Genomic DNA, 23,314 nt, shown 5'->3' with positions numbered 1-23,314 from the left:
CTGCAAGGAACAATATATTCTAAAATGAAATGGAGATCTTTTTTAAAGGTTAAAAACTCATTCAATTTTATGTCTTACAGGGCTTCTACTGAGTTCAATATTGTATAACTGTATTAAGTCAACTGTGAACCTAGAAACTTACCGCCAATTGTGAAAGAGATGTACTCTTGCTCTGGAGTGTGTTACTGAATATGTTAAAGCTGTAATGAAATCTGCTTCTAATCATGTAGTTATTAAAAATTTTTTAAAAAATGATTTAAAAAAAAGTCAGAACCAGCTGTGGGTGGTGAAATGGTGAAACATGCCTTTAGTCCCAGCACTTGGGAGGCTGAGGCAGGTGGACTCTGTGAGTTCAAGGCCAGCCTTGTCTACATAGAGAGTTCCAGGCCAGCTGGGGCTACAGGGAGATCCCATCTCCAAAAGATAAGAAAAAAAAAAAAAGTCAGAACCTAAATAGAGGTATTTCTTATTGAAAGATGCATTATTTATAGCAGGAAGAAACAGGCTTAAATGACAGTAGGAAAATGATTGAGTTTATTAGCTTTTTTTGTGCTAGGGAATCAAACCCAGGGCCTTGTGGATGCTAGGCACACACTCTACAATTGAGCCAAATCCCAGCCCGATTTTGTTATTCCGGTGCTGTAGATTGAACCCAGGGTCCCACCTAATGAGAGGCAGGCACTCTATCACTAAACCATATCCCCAGCCCCAAATCATGTATTTCATAAAACATGCAGTCCATTAAAAATGTCTGTAAGATGGGCTGGAGAGATGGCTCAGTGGTTAAGAGCATTGGCTGCTCTTGCAGAGGACTCAGGTTCAGTTATCAGTAATCACAGGGCATCTAACAACTGTTCCTAATTCCAATTCCAGGGGATCAGATGCCCTCTTCTGACCTTTTCAGGCTTTGCAGGACAGGGGTGCACTTACATACATGCATGTGAAACATATACCTAAAATAAATAAATAAATTTATTTATTTATTTATTATTTTAAATGTACGGGTGTATTTCTGGCATGTATGTGAGTGCACTCGTGTCGTGCAATGCTGCGGAGGTCAGAAGAGGGCTCAGATTCCTCTGGAAACTGGAGTTAAGGATGGTTCTTAGCCACCATGTGGGTGCTGGGAATCAAACCTAGGTCCTCTGCAAGAGCAGTCAATGTTCTTATCCACTGAACCATCTCTCCAGCCCCATAAATAAATATTTTAAAAATTAAAAATAAAAGATGTCTGTAAAGGCTGGGGAGAGGAACTTGAGGAAACTTATAGATCCCTCCCTTTCCCATTAGAGGTGATATGATTATAGCTATACTTTCCAAAAAGCCTTGGGGAAATAAAGGAATGATTCCCAATATAAGTAGTGCTTGTCTGTGGGGGATAGAGCTTAGAGAAAGCAAGCTTACAGTACTTCCTCACGTTACCATGCTAGTACTATGAACATATCACACAGGTGACATCTACAAAGATTGGAGAAGATGGTGAGAAGTTTGAACACTCTTCGTTTTTAAAATCCACTATGACAAGGATCAGGATGAAAAGAGCTCCAGGAACACATGGCACAGAAACCTGAAAATGTCTGTATGCTTCCCTTTGCAAATCAGCAGCTGCTCTTTGGTATTCTGTTAAATATTTGACTGTGTGGGATGCACTCAACTTTTGGTTTTGAAAACAAAATATACTTTAAAACAACTTCAAATAATCCACCTACAAGTATATTTCTAGCCATATTTTTCTTACCCTAGTCAACAACAACAACAACAACAGAGACTTTAATATTGTGGGAGGATCCCACCCAGCTCTTCTGTATGGTGTTTTGATTCACCCTCACACCATACTACCAATTAGATAAGGCATGTCAGCATCAGTGACTGTTATCAAGAAATGTATCTCTTCAGAACAAATACTCTAAACATTGAATAGATCTTGATACATGAAGTTATTTTGAACTACCAATTATCTTAGAAGATAACTACTACTTTGTGTCCATATCTTTGTAACTTGGACTTTTGCATGAGTTATGCTCCCATTAATACATATTCATATACAAAGTTCCTGAATATCAAGAAATGTCAGAATGTAATAGTTGCTTTTTTGGATTTTTTTCTCCCTATTCTGATAAATATGAGTAAACTTACATAAAGTTTGGAATCCACAAGGAAAATTACTTACTTGGAAAGTAATCCACCAGGTCCCAAAGGTTTTACAAGGTACTTATCCACTGGTTTGTTAAATAACTGATAAGGTAACTTCAAGTGCTTGGTGACATTATAAAGGTTTAAGGCGTACAGAGTTAAATCTCCTTCTTGATACCTTGGGCTAAAAACAAATAGGTTAACTCAATAAGATATATATCTGATTGGAACTATGAAGAGCTAGATTATAATACAATTATTGATACTAAGCATCCATGTCCATAATGATGGTGGGACCTCATAGTGTCCTTTTCTAGGATGGTGTTTGACTAATTATGTGGCCCTATTTTGAAAACAACAAAAACGCCACTCTTCAGGTCACCACTTTCTGGGCTGGAACTCTGAGATCTTTGTTCCTTTGCCGTGTTGAACTTCCAGGAGGCCACAGCTAAACCAAATATATATATATTTTTTTTTTCTTTAATATTTTCTTTATTTTATTTTTAATGTGCATGAGTGTATTGCCTGCATGCGTGTAAGTGCACCTGTGTCGTGAAATACCTGAGGAGGTCAGAAGAAGGTGTTGGATCCCCTGGAACTGGAGTTACAGACGGTTGTCAGCCACCATGTGGGTGCTGGGAATCGAACCTGAGTCCTCTGCAAGAGCAGGCAGCGCTCTTAACTGCTGAGCCATCCCTCCAGCCCCATATTTTTGTTTTGAGACAGGGTCTCCCTGTAGCTCCGCTGGCCTGGAACTCACTAAGGAGACCAGGCTGACCTCAATCTCACAGAGATCCACCTGCCTCTGCCTCCCAAGTGCTGGGATTAAAGGTATATGCCACCTCTCCTGCTTTAGACTATATATTTTTATATATAGGAATGGTAAATGGCAAAGAATGAAAATTGTTAGTTCATGTGAATTCAAGTTAGAAACTATATAAACAAGCACTCTTCATATATATATATATATATACACACACACACACTAAAACAGGGCTGGGGAGAAAGTTAAATTGGTAACACATTTGCTTCACAAGCATGAGGACTTGGGTTCGGATTTCCAGGGCACACATAAAATCTGGGATGGTAGTGTGTGCTTGTAACCCTAGTGATGGTGAGATAGTAGGATCATGTGGCTTCCTAGAGCTTGCTAGCCAGCTAGCCTAGCACACTTGGCAAAATTCCAAACCAATCAGAGCCTTCGTCTAACAAAAGGCAGACTGCATCTGTGTAACATCACCTGAGGTTGTCATCTGACCACCACATGCACAAGAATGCATGTGTATGCATGCACTCACATACACATGTGCATCCACACATATGGACACGTGTACACAAACACATGCACATGATAATACAATAATTACACAAAACAAAGTAAAATAATAATTAAAACAAATAAGAAACATAAATCTGTTAACACTTTTCATAATTTATCCATTCAATCCAGTCCCCTACTTCCTAGCAAGTCCCTCACTATTCAAAATCATCTGTCACCAGAAATGGGAAATGCTAGTATTAAGGCTAGTATTATCCTATCAGGAATGACAGATTGAAACTAATATGTAACAATCCCTGAGATATGGACAAATTTCTTGCTACCTAAAGCCAGAGGGCTACAAAAATTTGAGTGCTTTCTTGTTCTAGAAACTGTGATTATAACTTAAGAAATTTATTCCTTTTGTTTAATTTGGGGGTGGGGGCATGCATGTATCACTGCACACATGTGGAAATCAAAGGACAACTCTTGGAAGTTGGTTCTCTCCCACAACCTTGTGGAATCTTGTGATTGAACTCAGGTGGTCAGCTCTACACATAAGTCCATCTACCCACTGAGCTCTCTTGCCAGCCCATCTACACTTTTAAAAAAATTTAAATTGTTTAAAATTACACTTATTTATGTGTGTGTATGTTCATGTGCATACACACACGTGCCATGACATGCATGTGGAGGTCAGAAGACAACATGCAGGAGTTGGCTCTCTCCTTTAATCAGAGGGTCCCAGGGATCGAACTCAGGTCATCAGGCTTGGTGGCAGGTCCCTTTACTGGCTGAGCCATCCTGTAGCCCAGTTACAGCTTTTGAAAATAAGATTGTTGCTGCTATTGCTCCCCTTCTTTTGATTCTACCTTAGAAAGCTTATATGAGGCAAAGGAATAAATATTTTCATAGAACTGTTTATTCATATTAATTCATGTTCGTATTTCTATTCCCTCATACTCTTTTAAGGAATTAATTATTCATATAAATAAGGTTTTTTTTTTTACTTGTTTACTATTCTTAACAAAATTCAGGGCATATTTCACATTATAGATTATAACAATGAAAACCATTACATAAATTCTTGCTGGACTGCAAATTCCTGTATTTAAGAAAGGTGTGTGTGTGTGTGTGTGTGTGCATGAGCACATTTATGTTCATGCACACGGAGGTTAGAGGTTGACCTTGGGTACTGTCTTCAATTGCTCTCCGTTTTATTGACTGATTGATCTCAGGCAGGGTCTCTCGTTGGCCTGGAGCTCACTGATTCGGCTAGATTGGCTAACCAGAGCTTCCTAGGGGTCCTCCTGTCTCCGCCTCCCCAGTGCTGGAAATCAGGCACACACTGCCACATCCAGGTTTTTCTGCATGAGTGCTGGGGATTGAAGTCAGGTACTCATGCTTTACCAATGGAGCCATCTCTCCAGCCCCATAAGCAATTTTTTCAAGTTAGATTCTCATGTCATATTGCCATGAAGTCAAAAAAGAGAAGAATGACACAGATCAGGGCTCACCGAGGAAGGCACACGCTTACCCATTCAAACTTGTTTGGTGAAGGGTGTGTCTCATACTCACTGATTGATGTTTGTGCAGTGGAGGTACACTCGAAGCTTGCTTCTGTCTGGGCCTTTCACTCTTGCCATTAACACCTTGGAACCCACCAGTTTCTTGAACAGAAGAGACAGCCAATAATCCTAGTTCCAGTGGTTCAGAGGGGTAAGGGACAAAAACAGATCTTTAGTTATTTTCGGATTTGTAGCTTAACAAACCACTAAGAGCCAAATGGCTATCCTATAAAGAGTGTGACAGTTACACTAGGGGTATTTAAATAGCATAAGACCCCAGTTAATCTGATGCAATACCTTGTTTGCTGCCTTTTATTCTCCCCACACTCAGGACTCTGGTCTGTAAATCACAGGGCCATGACCACTAGAAAACATATCTGAAGAAAACAATCCACTGGCTGGGCCTAGTGGCACACACCTTTAATCACAGCACTCAGGAGGCAGAGGCAGGAGGATCACTGTGAGCTCAAGGCCAGCCTGGTCTACATAGCGAGTCTGAGGACAGCCAAAGCTACATAGTAAGACCCTGTCTAAAAATACTAAAAAACTAAAAAGAGGAAAGGCAGTAGGAATAGAGCAGGGCAGTGGGGGAAAGGGCAGATAGGAACAAAGCATAATAACATGAATGAATGAAAAAGCCACAGTGAAACCCACTTTAAACATTACGTTAAAAAAGAGATCAGTCATGTACAAATGTGGACCTTATTAAGATTCTGATACAGATAAATCTCCTACAACAATATTTTAGACAAGGAAATTGAAATTCGGACTAAATATACTCAAATAATTTGAAGGGAACCCAGGTTCAGTTCCCAACACCCACTTGGCATCTGTAACTACAGTTCCAGGGGAATCCAAAACCCTTTTTTGACCTCGGAGGGCACTACACAACATGGGCACACTTACATACATGTAGGCGATACACCCATACATATAAAATAAAAATAATGAAATATTTTTATATTTTATTTATGTATTTATTTTTTATGTGTATGAGTGTACTGCCCACATGTATGTGAATGCTCCCATGTCATGCAATACCATGGAGGTCAGAAGAGGGTGTCAGATTCCCCCGGAACTGGAGTTAAGGATGGTTCATAGCCACCATGTGGGTTCTGGGGATTGAACCCAGGTCTTCTGCAAGAGCAGTCAGTGCTCTTAACTGCTAAGCCATCTCTCCATCCCCCCAAAATAAAATAGTTTTTAAAAAAGAATTATTCTTAGATATCTTCAAATGACATCTTGTTTGTTTTTAGGTTTTTGACACAAGCTCTCATATAGTTCAAGCTGGCCTCAAACTCACTATGTAGCTCAGACTGGTCTTGAATTTCTGATCTTCCTGTTTCTCCCTCTCAGGTGCTGTGATTATAACTTGTGCTATCACACCTGGTTTCAATGGCTATTTTAGACCAAAAAAAAAATCAAGGTCATACTTCTTATGGCTATGGCTATCATAAATTAAGCTTTAGACACACACACACACATACATACCACATTCATATAGGAGGTAGAATTAGGACAAAAGGTTACATTTCCTAGTTTAGCACCAAATATAGCATGAGATAGGGTATAAATGAAATTGTATTCATAATATCTTGAAGATTATTAATAAAGTAGTCAATTATTAGGATGATAATATTTAAAACAGACACATAGCCCTGGCTTATTGTAAAGTTATATAAATTATGACTTTATGTTTTTTTAAGACAGGGTCTTATTCTGTAGCCCAGGCTGGCTTGGAACTCACAATATAACCCAGGCTGACCTGAAACTCATGGTGATCCTCCTGCTTCAGTCTCCCAAATGCTGGGATTATATCATAACCCACCATACCTGGTTATTTTTTTGTATGTTTGTGTGTATATGTTATGTGTGCATGCACTTTTGTGTGTGTGAGTGTGGGTGTTTGTGTGCCATGGAGTATGTGTAGAGGTCAGAGGTGTTGATCTTCACTTTTACTTTGTTTAAAAAGTTCTCTTTACTTGTTGCTGGATACACCAGGATAGCCTGCCCCAAAAGCTTCCAGGGACTCTCCTGTCTCTGCCTCCCACCTCATCAGAGGACCACTGGGATTACAGACACACACTACTACACCTGGCTTCAAATGGGTTCTGGGGATCTGAACTCAGGTCCTCATGCTTTTGCAACAAGTGTTTTAACCACTAAGCCCTCTCCTCCATCCTAGGATAGCAATTTTAACTTTGTTTGCTTTGCGAAACATTTTTTATTCAAATTTGTTTTCTTATAAAATGTCATACCATTTTAAATTATCCCTTTTTAAAACACAAAATACATACTATGCTTCAATGGGCCGGATTTTTAAAGTGATTCCTGGTTCTTAATTTCCTCTCTGAGATATAAGTGGATAATCTCTAGGGGTCCTCCCAGCTCAGCATCCCACATCTGACTATTTACCGAGAGGACTGGGTCCTTGTAGGTTAGAACAGAGGCCCTGAGCTTACTTTCATCTATTTATATAATCAGAAAAATAAGGCCACTTACAGGTAAAGGTTCGAAGTTTTTATCCACTAAGTGGTAGTTTCCAGCTCCAAAGAACACTTGCCTCATCACCACTTCTATGCCCATTTGGGCTGACAGGCCCAATTTATCCAGCCACCTGGGACAGAGTGACACCAGCTTTCTTCAGATTTGAAAACAAAAATCATTCAGTTCTAATTACACATAGATTTGTTCACCTATGCGGGAGGAATTAACAGGAAACCACAAGAGTGGCATTAATTGCAAATAAGTTATTCAAATGAGATGGTAACCTTAACAGTCCCCCTCCTCCCCATGATAACATGCTCTAGAACACCGTTAATAGGCCAGATTTGTGTTCTATTCTAGCTTATTACAAAGGGAAAAAAAGAGTAAGTATGGAAGAGGAAAGAGAAAAAATCTCAGTATAAGGATACAGAATAAAGTACTGGCAAAGTGAGGTGCTGAATGTTAAGTAAACTCATGGTGTAAAGCAACCAAGTTTGCTGTGGATGACAAGGTGCTGTAGCAAATCTTCAAGTTCATTGGTGATCTCTTGGGCATGACCTCACCTTAGGCTCTAATGTTCTTGAGAATCTGAAATATAGCTACATACACACTAAGCATCCTCAAAGCCAAATCTCTGCATCTTTTCCTTCCTCCTCTTTCCCCTTCCTGTCCTGTCTTCTTTCCTTCTCCTACCATGGATTTCCAAGTGCTGGGATGACAGGCAAGTACTGCCACACCTAACAGGAAGCTTCCTTAGAGGAAGGACTCTCTTATAGTTTGGACCTTCAATGTCCACCAAGGTTCATATGCTGAAGCTTGTCCTCAGCTAATGGTGCTCCTGTGATGAAGTGGGAACTTTAGAAAGAAAGGCCTAGTTGGAAAAAGTAGAGATTGGGGGCGTGTCCTGGAAGAGGCTCTTAGGACCCGCTGGCCCCTTCTTTTGTCTCTTTAGCTTCCACATCACTCATGAGGTGAGCTGTTGCCTCCACCACGTGCTTCTGCCATAATGTACTGCTTTGCCACAGATCCACAGACAACAGGATCAAGTGATCACAGGCTGAAACCTCTGAAAGTGTGAGCCAAAATAAACCTTTCTTCTTTTAAAATTGTTTATTTGTGGGGTGGAGAGATGGCTCAGTGGTTAGGAACACTGGCTGCTCTTACAGAGGGGTTCAGTTCCCAGCACTCACATGGTAGCCAACAGCCATCTTAATTCCAGTTCCAGGGGATCCAATGCCCTCTTCTGACCTCCACAGGTACTGCATGCACATGGTACATTTAAATACATACAGGCAAAACATTCATATACGTAAAAAAATTAAATTGTTTATCTCAGGGGTTTTGTTACACCAACAGGAAGTGAATACAAAATTATTTGGCATATTAATAGGGCATAAAAAGGAATAAAATTTCTTTTTTTGTTCTTCCTCCTCCTCTTCCTCCTTGTTTTTATAGTACTGGGGATTAAACCTAGGGCTATGAACATTCTAGGCAAGTACTCTATCACACTATATCCTTAGCCCTCCATAATTTTACTTTTTAAATTTTAAAACAGGTTGCCAAGTCTGCCCTTAAACTCACTCTGAAGCCCAGGCAAGCATTTAACCTGCAATCCTCCTGCCTCTGCTTCCTAAGCAGCTAGAATTACAGGCTTGTGCCACCATATCCAGACAAAATTCCTAAAACAATTCATCCTTGCAATGGTTGCTTAGGGACACCTATTAAAGATGTCCAATTAGGTTAAGCAAACTACTTTTTTGTAAGACTTGGCACAGATTTTGATGCTTTGCTACAGAAAACATCTTTGATGTGGTTTTGGGCTGACATTCATGGAAGGATGGAGCAGAATGGTAATCTGAGCCAAAAGCCAGGCACTTTCACTCACATAAAGCCAGCTGCAAAGGTGTTGGACAGCAAGGGTGCTCCACCGCCATATGCAGAGCTTGTCTCTCCCAGCCAGACTTTCTTGCCAGGTCTAGTCTCCTCAACCACCTACAGAACACGAAAGTCTCCATGGTAACTGTAAACAAGAGGACCACTGTGGTGCTGAAGATTAACAGCATACAAAGCCTTGAATATACAGACCCATCTATCCTGTATAGCTACAGAATACATTATAGCCATTTAAGTCTTGGGCTATTTTCTTTTATTGGCCTATGAGGATGTGGAAGGGCTATAGATAAATCCATAAATGTGGTCATTATTAATTTTACTGGAAAACTATTGGGAATATTTTAAATTTCTAATTACCATGAATAGGTAAGGTCCAAAACTAAGGCGGAAACAAAGGGTGAATAAGTTGTAATGCCTAACGCCAGATGTGGTGGTACATGCCTTTTGTACCAGCGCTCAGGAGGTAGAGGCAGGCAGACATCTGTGAGATCAAGGCCAATCTGTTCTGTGAGATTCAGGCCAGCCAAGGATACATAGTAAGATCTTGTCTCAAAATAATAAATAAACAAATGAACAAATAAATAAATAAAGCTTATCTTTTAATTTATAAAAATCATCTACATCATTTTCTAAATACATATACCTATAGAATTTAGACTTCATTAGACTATAAAATAAAGACTGGTTTGATATGAAAAATTCAGAAAGACTATTACCTGTAGAATTTTTTGCACAGATAAAATAAAAGTGTCCAGAACATCAGGGCTTAAAAAATCTTCTTTGGTAGCAATTCGTCCATTCAAATAGTAGCTATATTATTCAGAGAAAAAAAAACAAACAACAGTTTACTTTCTGCTATTGAGTCAGTTTTGGACCCTGTTCTCTTCCTATTTTTTTCTTCCTTATTATTTAAAAAAAGGCAGAAGTTCTACTAGAGAGGAACAAAGATGGGAGGGGCCATGGAGACAAGATGATTCTATCCAAATAACCACAAATCTGTTATTCCACCTTAGGAAGAGGCAGTCAGAAATGCAGGTACTCTCATTTACCTGTTCTTCAGCAAGCAACTGGTTTTAGCTACTTCTGTATTCCATGGCTTAGTTGGTCATATACTTTGATTTTTGTAGAAACTGCCATATTATTTAAAATAACATTAAGATTTTATTTTATTAATATCAAATTTCTGGTAAAATACTGCTTGAGGTACTATTTGTTTCTTTAAATTTTTTTCCCAAAAAAGATGTATTTATTTTTATTTTATGTGTATGAGTGTTTTGTCTGCATCTAAGTGCACCACATGCATGCAATGCCAGAGGAGACCAGAAGACTGTGTTGGATCTCCTGGAACTGGAGTTAAAGGTGATTGTTAGCCACCACGTGGGTGCTGTGAACTGAACCCAAGTCCTCTGGAAGAACAGGAAATGCTCTTAACTGCTGAACTATCTCTTCATTCTATCAACTTTTAAAAGTCAATTAGCAGTTAAGTGAAAATAATTTCTTAAAAACTAGCAATAAGTTCAATTAGCATTACTTTTTCGGCATTAAGAATTCCTATTCTTGTTGCTGGGTGTGGTGGTGCACGCCTTTACTCCCAGCACTGGAGAAGTAGAGGCAGGCAGATCTCTGTGAGTTCGAGGCCAGCCTGGTCTACATAGTGAGTTCCAGGCCAGCAAAAAGAATTCCTATTCTTAAAAAATTTTTTTTCTATTTTTATGTGTATGTGTGTGCTTATGAATTTATGTGCACCATGTGGAGGTCAAAAGAGGGCATCAGATCCCTCGGAACTTGAGTTACAGGTGGTTGTGAGTTGCCATATGGGTGCTGAAACCAAATCCAGGACCTCTGCAAGAAGAGCAAGTGCTTTTAACCACTGAGCTGTCTCTCTAATCCATGAATTCTTATTCTTTTCTTTTTTTTTTTTTTTTAAAAAAAAGACTTATTTGTTTTATTTTATGTGTATTTGTGCCTGGTGCCCACAGAGGCTATAAGAGGATGTCAGATGCCTTGGAATTTGAGTTATAGATGGTTGTGAGAGACCATGTTGGTGCTGGGAACTGAACCTGGGTCTTCTGCAAGAGCAGGCAGTGCTCTTAACTGTTGAACCATCTCTCCAGCCCTGTTATTCTTAATGTAACTATAATTGGGGCATGAGAGGGTATTAAATAAATTGAAGTTAATAATGGGGATATTAAACAAATGTATCTACTTACTGATGCCATGTAACTGAGTCAATCACTTCTCCACCAGCCTTCAAGAAACTAGAACAAAAGTTTCATGATGGTATCATTTAGTCCTCAAATATACACACATTTTCAGAAGAGTTTCATTTCCTGGAAATGGCTCATACAATGCTAGTCTCAGGAAACACAAATTTCCTAATCACAGGTGCTGTTCATCCCTGAATCCTTGCAATCTTAAACCGATGTTTCTTCTTTTGGTAAACCATATAGTTAAGCAGCAAGCTGTTTAATAATATGTGGACTACCAGAGAGGGCCATTTATCTTCAAGAAAAGTGGTTCTGCTTTTTGGCTAAGATGGTATTGAAAGTGAAGAAGTTCCTGCCCCTCCCAAAGCTGAACCAAAGCCAAGAAGGCTGTGCTGAAAAGCATCCACAGCCACAAAGGGATCTGCATGTCACCTGCCTTCCGGAGGCCTAAGACCCTACGACTCTGGAGGCAGCCCAGATACTCTCGCAAGAACATCCCCAGTAGAAACAAGCCTAACCGCTATGCCATCATCCAGTTTCCCTTGAGCACTAGGCCAGTCATGAAGAAGATAGAAGAAGACAACACACTTGTGTTCAATGTAGATATCAAGGTCAACAAGCACCAGATCAAACAGGCTGTGAAGAAATTCCATGACAGTATGTGGCCAAAGTCAATGCCCTATTCAGTCAGACCTGAGAGACAGAAGGTCTGTATTTGACTGAATCCTGGTGATGATACTTTGGATGATGCCAACAAAATTAGAATCATCTACACTCAGTCCAGTTGCTAATTCTCAATACACATTTCTTCACCATTAAAAAAGCAAAGTGGTTCTGTAGCCTCCAGTTCTTACCTTCTCAGCAACTTAACTGTCTTTCCTCGAGGTTGACCAACATCAGGACCATAGAGTTTCACATTTTTGAGAGTTGATTTTCTTAGAAGCTTATGCAACTCAATATAATCTTCTCCTAACTGCAATCCATCGATGGAAATGTGAGCCTTCTTCCAAAAACTATTAGGCTCTGAAACACAGCAATTCTCATGCTGATCACTTACCTAAACATACTTTATTTAAACACAGACATACAGCAACAAATATCTTCCAGACTACAAACCTAGACACTAAAATCAAGAAACACGTCTCCTAGATATAAGGAAATTTCAGACATAAGCATTTTAATTTTGTAACTAAGGTAAGCAAATTGAAGTTAATAAGGGTGGTATTAACTCAACAGATATTTGGAAAATAGTTGATATACAGTATTTGATGACTTAATTTACTCATTTACTTGAAAAGAAAGAAAAGGGGGTTAGAAAGACAGCCTGGCCAGCAAAGTGCTTACTTTAAAAGCAGGAGGACCTGAGCTTGGTCCCCATAATCCATGTGAAAAAGCCAGGCATGATGGTGGCACACTTGTAGTCACAGCACTGGGAGGGTGGAAACAGGAGGATCCCTGGGGCTTGCTGACCAGCTAGCCCAGACTACAAGGTGAGTTCCAGACAAGTGGGACAGCTTGTCTCACAAAAAAAGGTAAAAAGGGGGCTGGAGAGACGGCTCAGTGGTTAAGAGCACTGACTGCTCTTGAAGAGGACCGGGGTTCGAGTCCCAGCACCCATGTGGCAGCTATGAACTGTCCTTAACTCCAGTTCCAGGGGAATCCGAAGCCCTCTTCTGACCTCTGCGGCATTGCACGACACAGGTACACTCATATACGTGCAGGCAATACACTCATACACATAAAATAATAAAAATAATAAAATACCCCAAAAAAGGTGAAAAGGTAGAGTCTAATGAATGGCACTTCAAGTTGTCCTCTGGGCTTTCTGCACCCCCCCCCACACACACACAAAAAAAAAAAAAAAAAAAAAAAAGAAAGAAAGAAAAGAAAAGAAAAGAAAAAGAAGAGACAGGGAGAAGACTTTTTTTGGTGCAGGACCATGCCCGTCCTCAACAGCATGTGCTCATCAAATTGCTACATCTCATTTTTGCATTTCATATTTAGCTTTATTTTCTATTTTCACAGAAAACTCTATAAATATATTTTGAATAAATAGGACTAGTCATTAACATGCTAGTCAGGCCTTTTAAGTTTCTTGCAAAAATGTTTGAAGAGACAGACACTTGAGGCTGACCTGGGTAGGAGTCTATGCTAGCAACTTCTAGACCCCTTTAGCAAATAATGAAGGTCAGAAGGGGATTGTGGAGATAACCTGACAAGGTGAGAAACAAATCGAAAGAAGGAAAGTAAAATGAAACTGCCAGCTTCACAGTTTTGCTGAGTCTAGCTTGCTAAGCACAATGGGTTTAAAAAGACTGCAAATCTCAAGGGAATCTGGTGGCGGGGGAGGGGGTGGCGGGGAGCTTCAGTAGTTTTGCTTACCACAAAACAACAGAAGGGTGTGCCAATGAGATTGCTCAGGGGGCAAGGCGCTTGCCATGCAAGCCTGATGACCTGGCTAGATTCCCAGAACCCACCTAGAGGGGGAAGCAGAGAACCAAATCCACAAAATTGTCCTCAGACCTCTGCACGTGTACATGCTGTGCCATATGCTCCACCATGTCATACGCACTAATAATAAACGTATTTTTAAAAATATTTTATTTATTATTTTTATTTATTATTGTCCTTTCATTCTCTTCATGGGTTTTATTTCTATTGTTAAGTCAAAGGAAGTCCAGTCTGAATAAATGACTATCATTATACCTGAGTAATGACAAGGGAAGGAGCTTTCTCCCAAATGCATTATTTTTATTTTATGTGTGTAAGTGTTATGCCTGCATGTAGGTAAGTGCACCCATGTCCTGCAATGCCCGAGGAGACAGAAGAGGCTGTCAGATCCCCTGGAACTGGAGTTACGGACAGTCGTTAGCTGCTATGTGGGTGCTGGGATTCAAACCCGGGTCTTCTGCAAGAACAACCAGTGTTCTTAACCACTGGGCCATCTCTCCAGCCCCAATAAATGTATTTTTTAAATTAAGAAAAACACCATCAACAACAACATAAAGGCTAAAGAGATGGCTCAGTGAGTAAAGTGCTTAATGTGAAAGCAAAAGAACTTGACTTCAGATCCCCGGTACCCATGTAAAATGCTGGGCATAGTAGTGTGCCTAGAATCTCAGTAATGGGAGGCAGAGACAGGAGGATGCCAGGGGCTTCCTGACCAGCCAATCCAGCTAATCACTGAATTGTAGGTTCAGTGAAAGACCCTGCCTCAAAAAATAAGGTAGCGAGAACGAGGAAGACACTTAGCATCAATTTCTGGTCTCTTTATGTACACATCAGTGAGTGCACTGCACGTGAATGCATGCCACACACAAAAATGCAGGCACACATACACACACTCACTCACACACACACACACACACACACACACACACACACACATGCATATACACACTCACATACACTGGAATTAGCAATAGGTTCTGGGATATATAAAGGATCTTTCTCCCAAATGCAGTTCTAAAAGTTGCTGTTGAGCAACTTGCAAGAATGTGTCTAGGGGCTGGCAAGATAGATTGCGGGGGGGTGAGGGGGGGCGCCAACCTGAGTTTGATACCTGGGAGCCATATGGTGAGAGAAACAATTCCTGCAAGCAGTCCTCTGACCTCCACACCCCTGCTGTTTGTTGCACAGCCCCCTGCCACACAAATAAGTAATTTTAAAAAAAATTGCACACATTTAATCCCACACTCAGGAGGCAGAGGCAGGTGGATCTCTGTGAGATGGAAGCCAGTCTGGTCTACATAGCAAGTTCCAGGAAAAGTGTCTGTGTCCAGGCAGAAATCTATTTGCTAACATGGAAAAGAATACCAAAACAGGAAAAATAAATGGAGGCAATTTCCTCACAAATGCAGTGTCCCAGGGGTACATACCATTGCCCAGTTCCCAGGATATGTCATAGTTCTTGGAAGAGCAGTAGTTCAGCAGGAGCTGAGCATTGGAGCTGTTCCACCGAAAATCCGCAGTTCTTAGTAACGCATTTAGACCAAAGATCAAGTCCAATCCCGAGCACCTAGCAAACGTGTACAGCATGTCCACTGAGCTTCCTGAAAGGAAAACGACACAGTTCAGGGTTACGTGAAGACTGTCTCCAGGCTTCTCTTGTTATTTCTATTGTTTCTATTTCTATTGTTAAGTCAAAGGAAGTCCAGTCTGAATAAATGACTCTCATTATACCTGTGTAATGACAAAATTGGACAGGTGAATTTAAAAAGAAAACTCTGGACTGGAGAAGCAGCTTAGTTGGCAGTGTTTGCCTAACATGCAGCAAGCCCTAGATTCTACCCAGGCCTCAAACTCACTCCATAGCTGAGGGTGACTTCGAGCTGCCAGTCCTTTTGCCTCTCTCTCCTGAGCCCTGGGATTACAGTGGTGGACAACCACGCTCAGAATTTTTGAGAGTAGCAAAAATACAACATTTTTTTTTTTTTTTTGAGACAGGGTCTCATGATGCAGCTTTGGCTGCCCTGGAATTCTCTATGTAGATCAGGCTGGTCTTGAACTCTCTGAGATTTGCCTGCCTCTGCCTCCAAGTGTTCAGATTAAAGATGAGCCCCACCACACCTGGCTCTAGAGTCGTTTATTCAGCAGAAATTGACTGTGGAACTCTTCTAGTTTAAAAACAAACAGAAAACCTTTTATAGGTGCTGTGCTGCCTACCCCTCTTCATTTCCAAACCCCCCAGGATGCTTGCATTTTAGAGTATATATTCAACTCCTGCTTCACACTTCCTCTAGGCCTTCATTCTTCCAAATGCACTGGGAGTTTCTGCAGCCTAAAATTCTGTCCTACATCCCCCTTGTAATAAACAGAGACGCTTCTTAGAATAAAGGCTATTAATTCCTGAGTTCAAATACAACCTTAAAAATAAAAATAAGAGGCCCAGAGATATGACTCTGGGGGTAAAGGAGCTTCCTGCCAAGCCTGATGACCTGAGTTTGATCCCTGGAACCCACATGATGGAGAGAACCAACTCCAGCAAGTTGTCCGCTGGTCTCCACATGTGTATCATGTTCCTTATCCCCCTGCCCAATAAATAAATGAGTAAAAATAAAATAGAGAAAAAACTCATCTAGTCTACTTCCTCCTCATATAAGAGACATAGTAATAAAATTCACAATTAATTTCCTATTTCCAGTTATTTTTCAAACTCTTATCTCTTACTATGGGAGAGTAGAAAGATCCGTGGGATGAAGATAATCTAGATGACACATTTTTAAGATGAAACTGAAATCAGGTGTGGTGGTATACACCCTTAATCCCAGTACTCTGGAGGTAGAGGAAAGCAGATCTCTGAGTTCGAGGCCAGCCTGGTCTACATAGTAAGTTCCAGGCCAGCCAGGGCTACATAGTGAAATCCTGTTTCAAAACAAAAAAACAAAGCAATACACAAAATGGAACTGGATCTTTCCCTGTAGTCTACAATGTAAGTTTACATAAGGGCATCCAGCATCCAGCATGGATCCAGGCGTTGAGGTGGAAGGGTGGAGCAAGGAGGAAGAGAGATGGAGAAAGAGGCAAGGAAGGTACAGCTCATTAAATTAGTCAGTGTAAAAAGGGAACCTGACTTTCAGTAGCCATGCCCAGAATTACATCTATACCTTCCTGCCCAAACAGGTTTACCATGGAGACTCTGCTCTCACAGCAAGTATTTTGTCTTCTACTTAAGTAGAATCAATGGACCTGTGTTAGAAAACTTACCTGTATCTCCTAGGACACCTCTTCTAAGGGTTCAAGCCACTAACCAAGCCAGGAGCACATCTTTTGCTGTAATAGACTTTTACTTTGTCATCCATTGCACCACGTTCCCCAAGGCACTTAGCCATGATCAACCTCAGCCACAAATTCAGAAGAAATGTGTGGAAACACCTACTGGCTTCTGAGATGTGGGCCACTACATTAAGTAGGCATCTAGATCAAACATATTTCCATGAAGGTTAAAATTGAGAATTCAAATCAGAGGTCAAATGTTCCCCAGCACAAATAAAGTATGTGTTTTTTTGTTTTGTTTTGTTTTTTTGTCTTTTTGAGACAGAGTTTCCCTGTAGCCCTAGCTGGCCTGGAACTTGCTATGTAGACCAAACTGGCCTTGATTTCACAGAGATCTACCTGCTTCTGCCTCCTAAATACTGGAACTAAAGGCGTGTGCCACCTAACCCAGCATGATTTCTTAATCCCACTCTGTGGCTAGTACACAAAGCCAGAAGTCCAGAAGTTTTGGGTTCAAGGTTTCCCAGTAACTCTTTTTCTTCTTTGCTTGGTACTGGTTATTGAACCCAGATCCTCAAGCATGTTAAGTGTGCACTCTATCACTGAGCCGCACACCAACTTATCTCATTAACTCTGTGCATGTACATGTATATGTATTCACATGTGCAAATGCACATATATGCACATGCATGTGGAGGCCAGAGGTTGACACTGAGTGTCTTTATTTTTCATCTACCTTGGTTTTTGAAACAGGGTCACTCATTGAGTCTGGAGATCATTGATTGGGTATACTGGCTGGCCAGCTAGCTCCACGGTTCTATCTGTCTTAATCCCCTCAGCACTGGGGTTACAGATGTGTATCACCACACTCTGTTTTTACATGGTGCTGGGGATCCTAATCCAGGGCCTCAATTCTGTACAAGAGGCACTTACCAACTGAGCCATCTCTTCAGCTCCCACATTAGCTTTTGATAGTATTTAAATATTATACATCTTTACACAATTTCTACAGGGCTTATTAAATCCAGGAGCAGCCCCTCCAGATATATCTGTGGCTGGAACACCTGCAGGTATTTCTGGTATTTCTGTTACTTACGTGAGTAAGTGCTGTTTTTAAACTCTTTTTGGTACTGTTCTCTGAGTAGCAACTGCTCCTGGAAGGGCCATTCCACCTGTAGTCTCCTCACTACAACAGCAGGGATGGCTCCAGATCTACAAATATCTGCAAGTGGAAGAGAGAACATAGGGACTCTATTTGCACAGTGCCAAGGTTGAAATCCTATGTGTATATTTAGTCAGCTATCATGTGGCTAACACAGGACAATTAAGCTTCTAGTTATTAAAGCAAGAGATTAAGGACACTCATATTCTGTTAAATGAGCCAGGTTTGCTGGCTAACCAAACACCACCAAAAAAAAGAAAAGAAAAAAAAAAAACCCAAAGGGTAATTCTCCTAAGAGACACTGGGCCTACTCTGGGCCCAAAAGCACTGGCATGACTTTGCTCCTCAGCAACTTGAAATTATCAGAGAATCTGAATGTGGAAGGCATAGTTCAGCTCCCTTAAAGTTCATTTTCAGAACATAGCTGGCTGTGGTGGCATACCCCTGCTACCTCACCACTTGGGAGTGAGGCAGGAGGACTATCCTGAATTTGAGGCCAGCTTTGATTATAAAACAAATCCTGTCTTTAAAAAGAAAAGAAAGGGGCTGGAGAGATGGCTCAGGGGTTAAGAGCACTGACTGCTCTTGCAGAAGACCCGGGTTCAATCCTCAGCACCCACATGGTGGCTATGAACCATCCTTAACTCCAGTTCCAGGGGAATCTGACGCCTTCTTCTGACCTTCGCGGCATTGTACGACACAAGTGCACTCACACACATGCAGGCATACACATAAAATAAAAATAATAATTAAAATATTTTAATTAAAAAAAAAAAAATTCAAAACACCAGGCTTGGAGAGACGCTCAGCAGTTAAAAGCACTGGCTGCTGTTGTAGAGGACCCAGGTTTGGTTCTCAGCACCCACATGGCAGCTAACATCTGTCCTTAGCTCTAGTTCCTGGGGATCTGATGTCCTCTTCTAGCCTCTGCAGACATTGCATGCACATGGTGCATGTACCTACATGCAGGCAAAACACACATACACATAAAATAAAATTTTTAAAAAGAGGCTGGGCGTGGTGGTGCATGCCTTTAATCTCAGCACTTGGGAGGCAGAGGTAGGTGGATCTCTGTGAGTTCAAGGCCAGCCTGGTCTACATAGTGAGTTCCAGGACAGCTGGGGCTACAGGGAGACCCTTTTTCAAAAACACCAAAAAAAATTTTTTTTAAAGAAAACAAACCCTAAACACATACTTCTGGATGGTATTTGCTTTGTGGTGATTTCCTATTGCTGTGATGAAGATGACTTCTGAATTAATGACTTTTCTTTCTTAAAGAAGATACCATCCAACCTTCTGGGACCACAGCACATACTTCGGAGCCATCCTCTACTCTCCTGTCAGGAAGCGTTAATTCTTTATCACAAGGCAGCAGGGATGCCAGCGTTTGCTGCCAGGGACAGCTGACCAGCTGATGACTTCCTTTCTGGGAAGCCACACTATGACTGGTTGGCAAACACGCCTTCCTCCAACCCAATGCTCACAAAGGATGTTTCAGAGGAACTTGGGTGATCCCAGTGACCACCTCCCACCCCCGCCTCAGGATGAAGAAAAGTGATGTCTAAACTTAAATTATGAATGCACATGACTGTTAGGCAAGAGCAAAGGTTGAACAAACTTGTTATTTAAAGAGGCTCTTCTACCTTCTTTCTGTTTTTTATGTGATTACCTGGTTTTGGCCTAATAACTGATTAACTACTCTAACTACTTTCTAACTAAATAAAGTAAGTAGAAGGAAAATATATAATATATGATATAATTAAATACTACTCACTGACACAGAAAGGATACACATATAAAGTGCAATGAAGTATACAATACTTTCATAATTGTTCAGATAATTATTTAACTAATATTTGACACTTGATACCATTTTGAAAGTCACAGACAAATCCTCAGGACTTGTTAGTGAAGGTGCACAGGTGAAGCCCATATGCTTCCTACATCAGAATCGTCTTATTTTAGCTTGCTAAAATAAATAAAGAAGACTCTAAGGTTGGAGCCCCAAGACCCAAATACTCGAACTCGTTGCATGGGATGTAAATAGTCAATAAGGGTTGAGAGTCATAACCAGTAAATGAAGCCTTGAAACTCATTCTTGGATGAAGAGCTGTGTCTCTCTGTCCATTTGTTAGAGCCTTTCACACTTTCTTTACAGGATAATGTGGTTCAATGTTTTGCTATGTTGTCAGCTAGAAATAGGCTTTTTAGTCTGTTGACACCTTCCTACCTACATACTCCCTCCAAGCAGCTGTCTTTCAGCTACAACCACTGTTTATTTGATATTTATACCCCCCAGTCGTTACGTCCCGCACACCTTGTCTGTGAGGCCTCATAGCCACAAAATCATCAAAGGAGGAAACCAGCTACAGCTCCCTTCTTTGTTGGGCCCGCTACGCTTACAGCTTTCAGGTATGAGCAACACTTTTCTCCAAATAGTCTCCTGAGGGATACATGTTAACAAAAATATATAAACCTTTAAGAGTGTTACCATGGTTCACTTGAGATTTCCAGTAACTCCTTTCTTCATGGCTTGGTTCCTTCTTGGGGTCAAAAATAAGGAAGTCTGTCTTGGTGCCACCAAATCTTAGGTATGCAGGAGACAAACCTCTGGCCAAAGCCCGAAGTTTTGGGGAACTGTTAATTGAAGACAAACAGAGTATAATAATGACAATAACAATAACAGCAACAATAATAACAATTATCATTCTAGAGTCTCATTATGTAGGCTCTGAGTGCTGCCACCTGCCTTAGCCCCCGAGTGCTGGGATTATAGGCATGCCCAATCACTCTCAGCTTATACTTTTTTCTGAGAAAATTCAAACATTTTCACTTTCTTGTCTCTTGTTAGACCTACTCCTTAACTTCTAGCTACTGCTTGCCTCAGGGGGATGGAGAGGGGTGGATAATCCAAGACATACTTATCCATAGAGATATCATACTTTGTGAATAATGGGATTTGAGGAGGAGTCAAGGGTTACTACTGGGAAGCACCTTGGAAGGTGGTACTATCATTCACTGAGGTGAGAAATGGGTCATAGATTGGAGATGGAGTGAAGGAGAAAGGGGCCGAAGAATTTGTAGAGTTCGAGATGCCAACTGTTAATCTTCCTCGTCAACTGAACTGTATTTAGTACCACCATGGACACACACTTCTAGGTGTGTCTATGAGAGTGTTTCTAGAAAAGTTTAACTGAGGAGAGAAGATCTACCCTAAATGTTGGTGACACCATTCCATAGACTGGAGTTCCAGACTGAATAAAAAGGAGAAAGTAAGCACTGATCTTCCTCAGCTCTCTGATACAGATGCAACGGGCTCCTGCTGCACCACTTCTCTGCCATGATGGACTGCACTCTGCAACTGTGAGCTAAAATAAACCTTCTCTTCCTTAAGTTGCTTTTGTCAGGTATTTTGTTACAGCAGTGAAAAAGTTAACTAATGCACCAATGGACAGCATAACCCATAGATCCATGAGGCTCCTGGCCACATGTAACCAGAACTCAAGAGGTACTGGGGATGTAGAGTCAATGGCTAGTCACCCCTAGCTCACAGGTGCCAAGACACAGTCATAAAGCTCTTGTGATGAACTTCCTTAGAGAGTCACTCAGGCCTAGCACTCTCTCATTGCCTTTGGCCTTGCATTGGTGCTGATCCTTGGCATTTCATTTTTATTTGATAACAAAGAAGACTCATTTGGATTTTTGTAGCTACTATCCATAAACAATTGAGACTAGGCCAGAGATTTGTGCCCATCAGGAGCTGGAGAGAAAACTAGCCACTGGAAAAGGAGCTATGGCATCAGAAGGTGGCTTAGGTATGATAGCCAAGGACCACAGCCTGATCCCCAGAGGTATGGACCTTGGGTCACTCTCTATCACCTGTTTTATTTCCTACATAGCATTTCCCACTCTCTGGAATCAGCTTCCTCATATGTTTCCCTGAAGGCAGGGACCTTGTGTGGTTTATCAGAATCTTTCCCGTGCCCAGACAAATGTCTGACACACAACAGTGCTTAATAAGTATTTGTTAAGTGAATTAACAAAGAAGGCCAGGCTCATTTGAGAAAAGGCAAGAGGAGGCCAGCCAATGACTTTAAAAACAAATTTAAAAAAGGGGGAATAGCATTTCTTAGCATCCTGAGGAAAAGAAGTCTCACAAGAAATGGAAAATTTATTTGTTAATGCTATTACATCTCATAATTATTTTTTTAAAAAAGAAAATGAGAATGTAAAAGATGTTAAAAGGATATGGGAATGGAGATATTTTCCAAAATAGAAAAAATGAGAAAGCCTAAGCAAGTGATGAAGGTCTGTTTAGGTTTGTTATGATATATAAAGGATGAGACAAAAATGATATACATATAATCTTAAAAAGTCTATGGTTATAGTTTAGTCAACTAGTTTAAGGAACAAAATATACATCTAGTCAAGGTTTATCTGAGAATATTTGTTTTTTTTATCTACATAGCACATGATAATTAAAAGTACCAGACTGGTGGAACTAACCTTATTGGATGTTTAACAGCCATACTTTGAGGCCTATACTAATGTGCTCAGAGGGACTTAAAGGACAGTTTTTGCCCCTTGCCCTCCACAATTGACTAAGTTCCAGGGGACTATGCAACATCTCTCAAGATGTCCTGTAACTGTGGTGAGTCACCTATCCTCTTGTTCAGGGAGGACATGGAGACCCACAAGATGGACTTGAACCAGCATCTAGTCTACAAAGAGGAGGGTCAACTCAGGAAATATCTCATTCATGCTTCCAAGTGAAACCAGACATGCTCGAGCGGGACCTTTGACTTATCTTTACATAGATGGAACTGGTAAAAGAAAGGAGCCAGGAGCTCCTCCCAAGCCCATGTGACCCTGAGGAACAGATCCTCAAATG

The 23,314-nt window shown here is 40.8% G+C and overlaps 1 protein-coding gene across 3 annotated transcripts in view; it reads right to left on the bottom strand.

Moving 5' to 3' along the window:
- Hpse (heparanase) overlaps window positions 1-23,314 on the bottom strand; it is a 44,782-nt gene that overhangs the window by 12,041 nt on the left and 9,427 nt on the right. For 2 of the 3 annotated variants that reach the window (NM_001301679.1, XM_029570282.1), the window contains 10 exon segments: window positions 2,171-2,317; window positions 4,970-5,088; window positions 7,462-7,576; window positions 9,332-9,438; window positions 10,056-10,149; window positions 11,550-11,597; window positions 12,401-12,569; window positions 15,425-15,598; window positions 18,358-18,483; window positions 20,915-21,060. In NM_001301679.1, the coding sequence (NP_001288608.1) occupies window positions 2,171-2,317; window positions 4,970-5,088; window positions 7,462-7,576; window positions 9,332-9,438; window positions 10,056-10,149; window positions 11,550-11,597; window positions 12,401-12,569; window positions 15,425-15,598; window positions 18,358-18,483; window positions 20,915-21,060 (1,245 nt within the window). 3 annotated transcript variants of the gene reach the window in all.

This window comes from Nannospalax galili, unplaced genomic scaffold, assembly GCF_000622305.1.
Source record: "Nannospalax galili isolate Female #2095 unplaced genomic scaffold, S.galili_v1.0 scaffold763, whole genome shotgun sequence".
NCBI classification, from domain to species: Eukaryota; Metazoa; Chordata; class Mammalia; order Rodentia; family Spalacidae; genus Nannospalax; species Nannospalax galili.
Note: the sequence above shows the minus strand (reverse complement) of the source record. Positions and strands in the feature narration are given on the sequence as shown.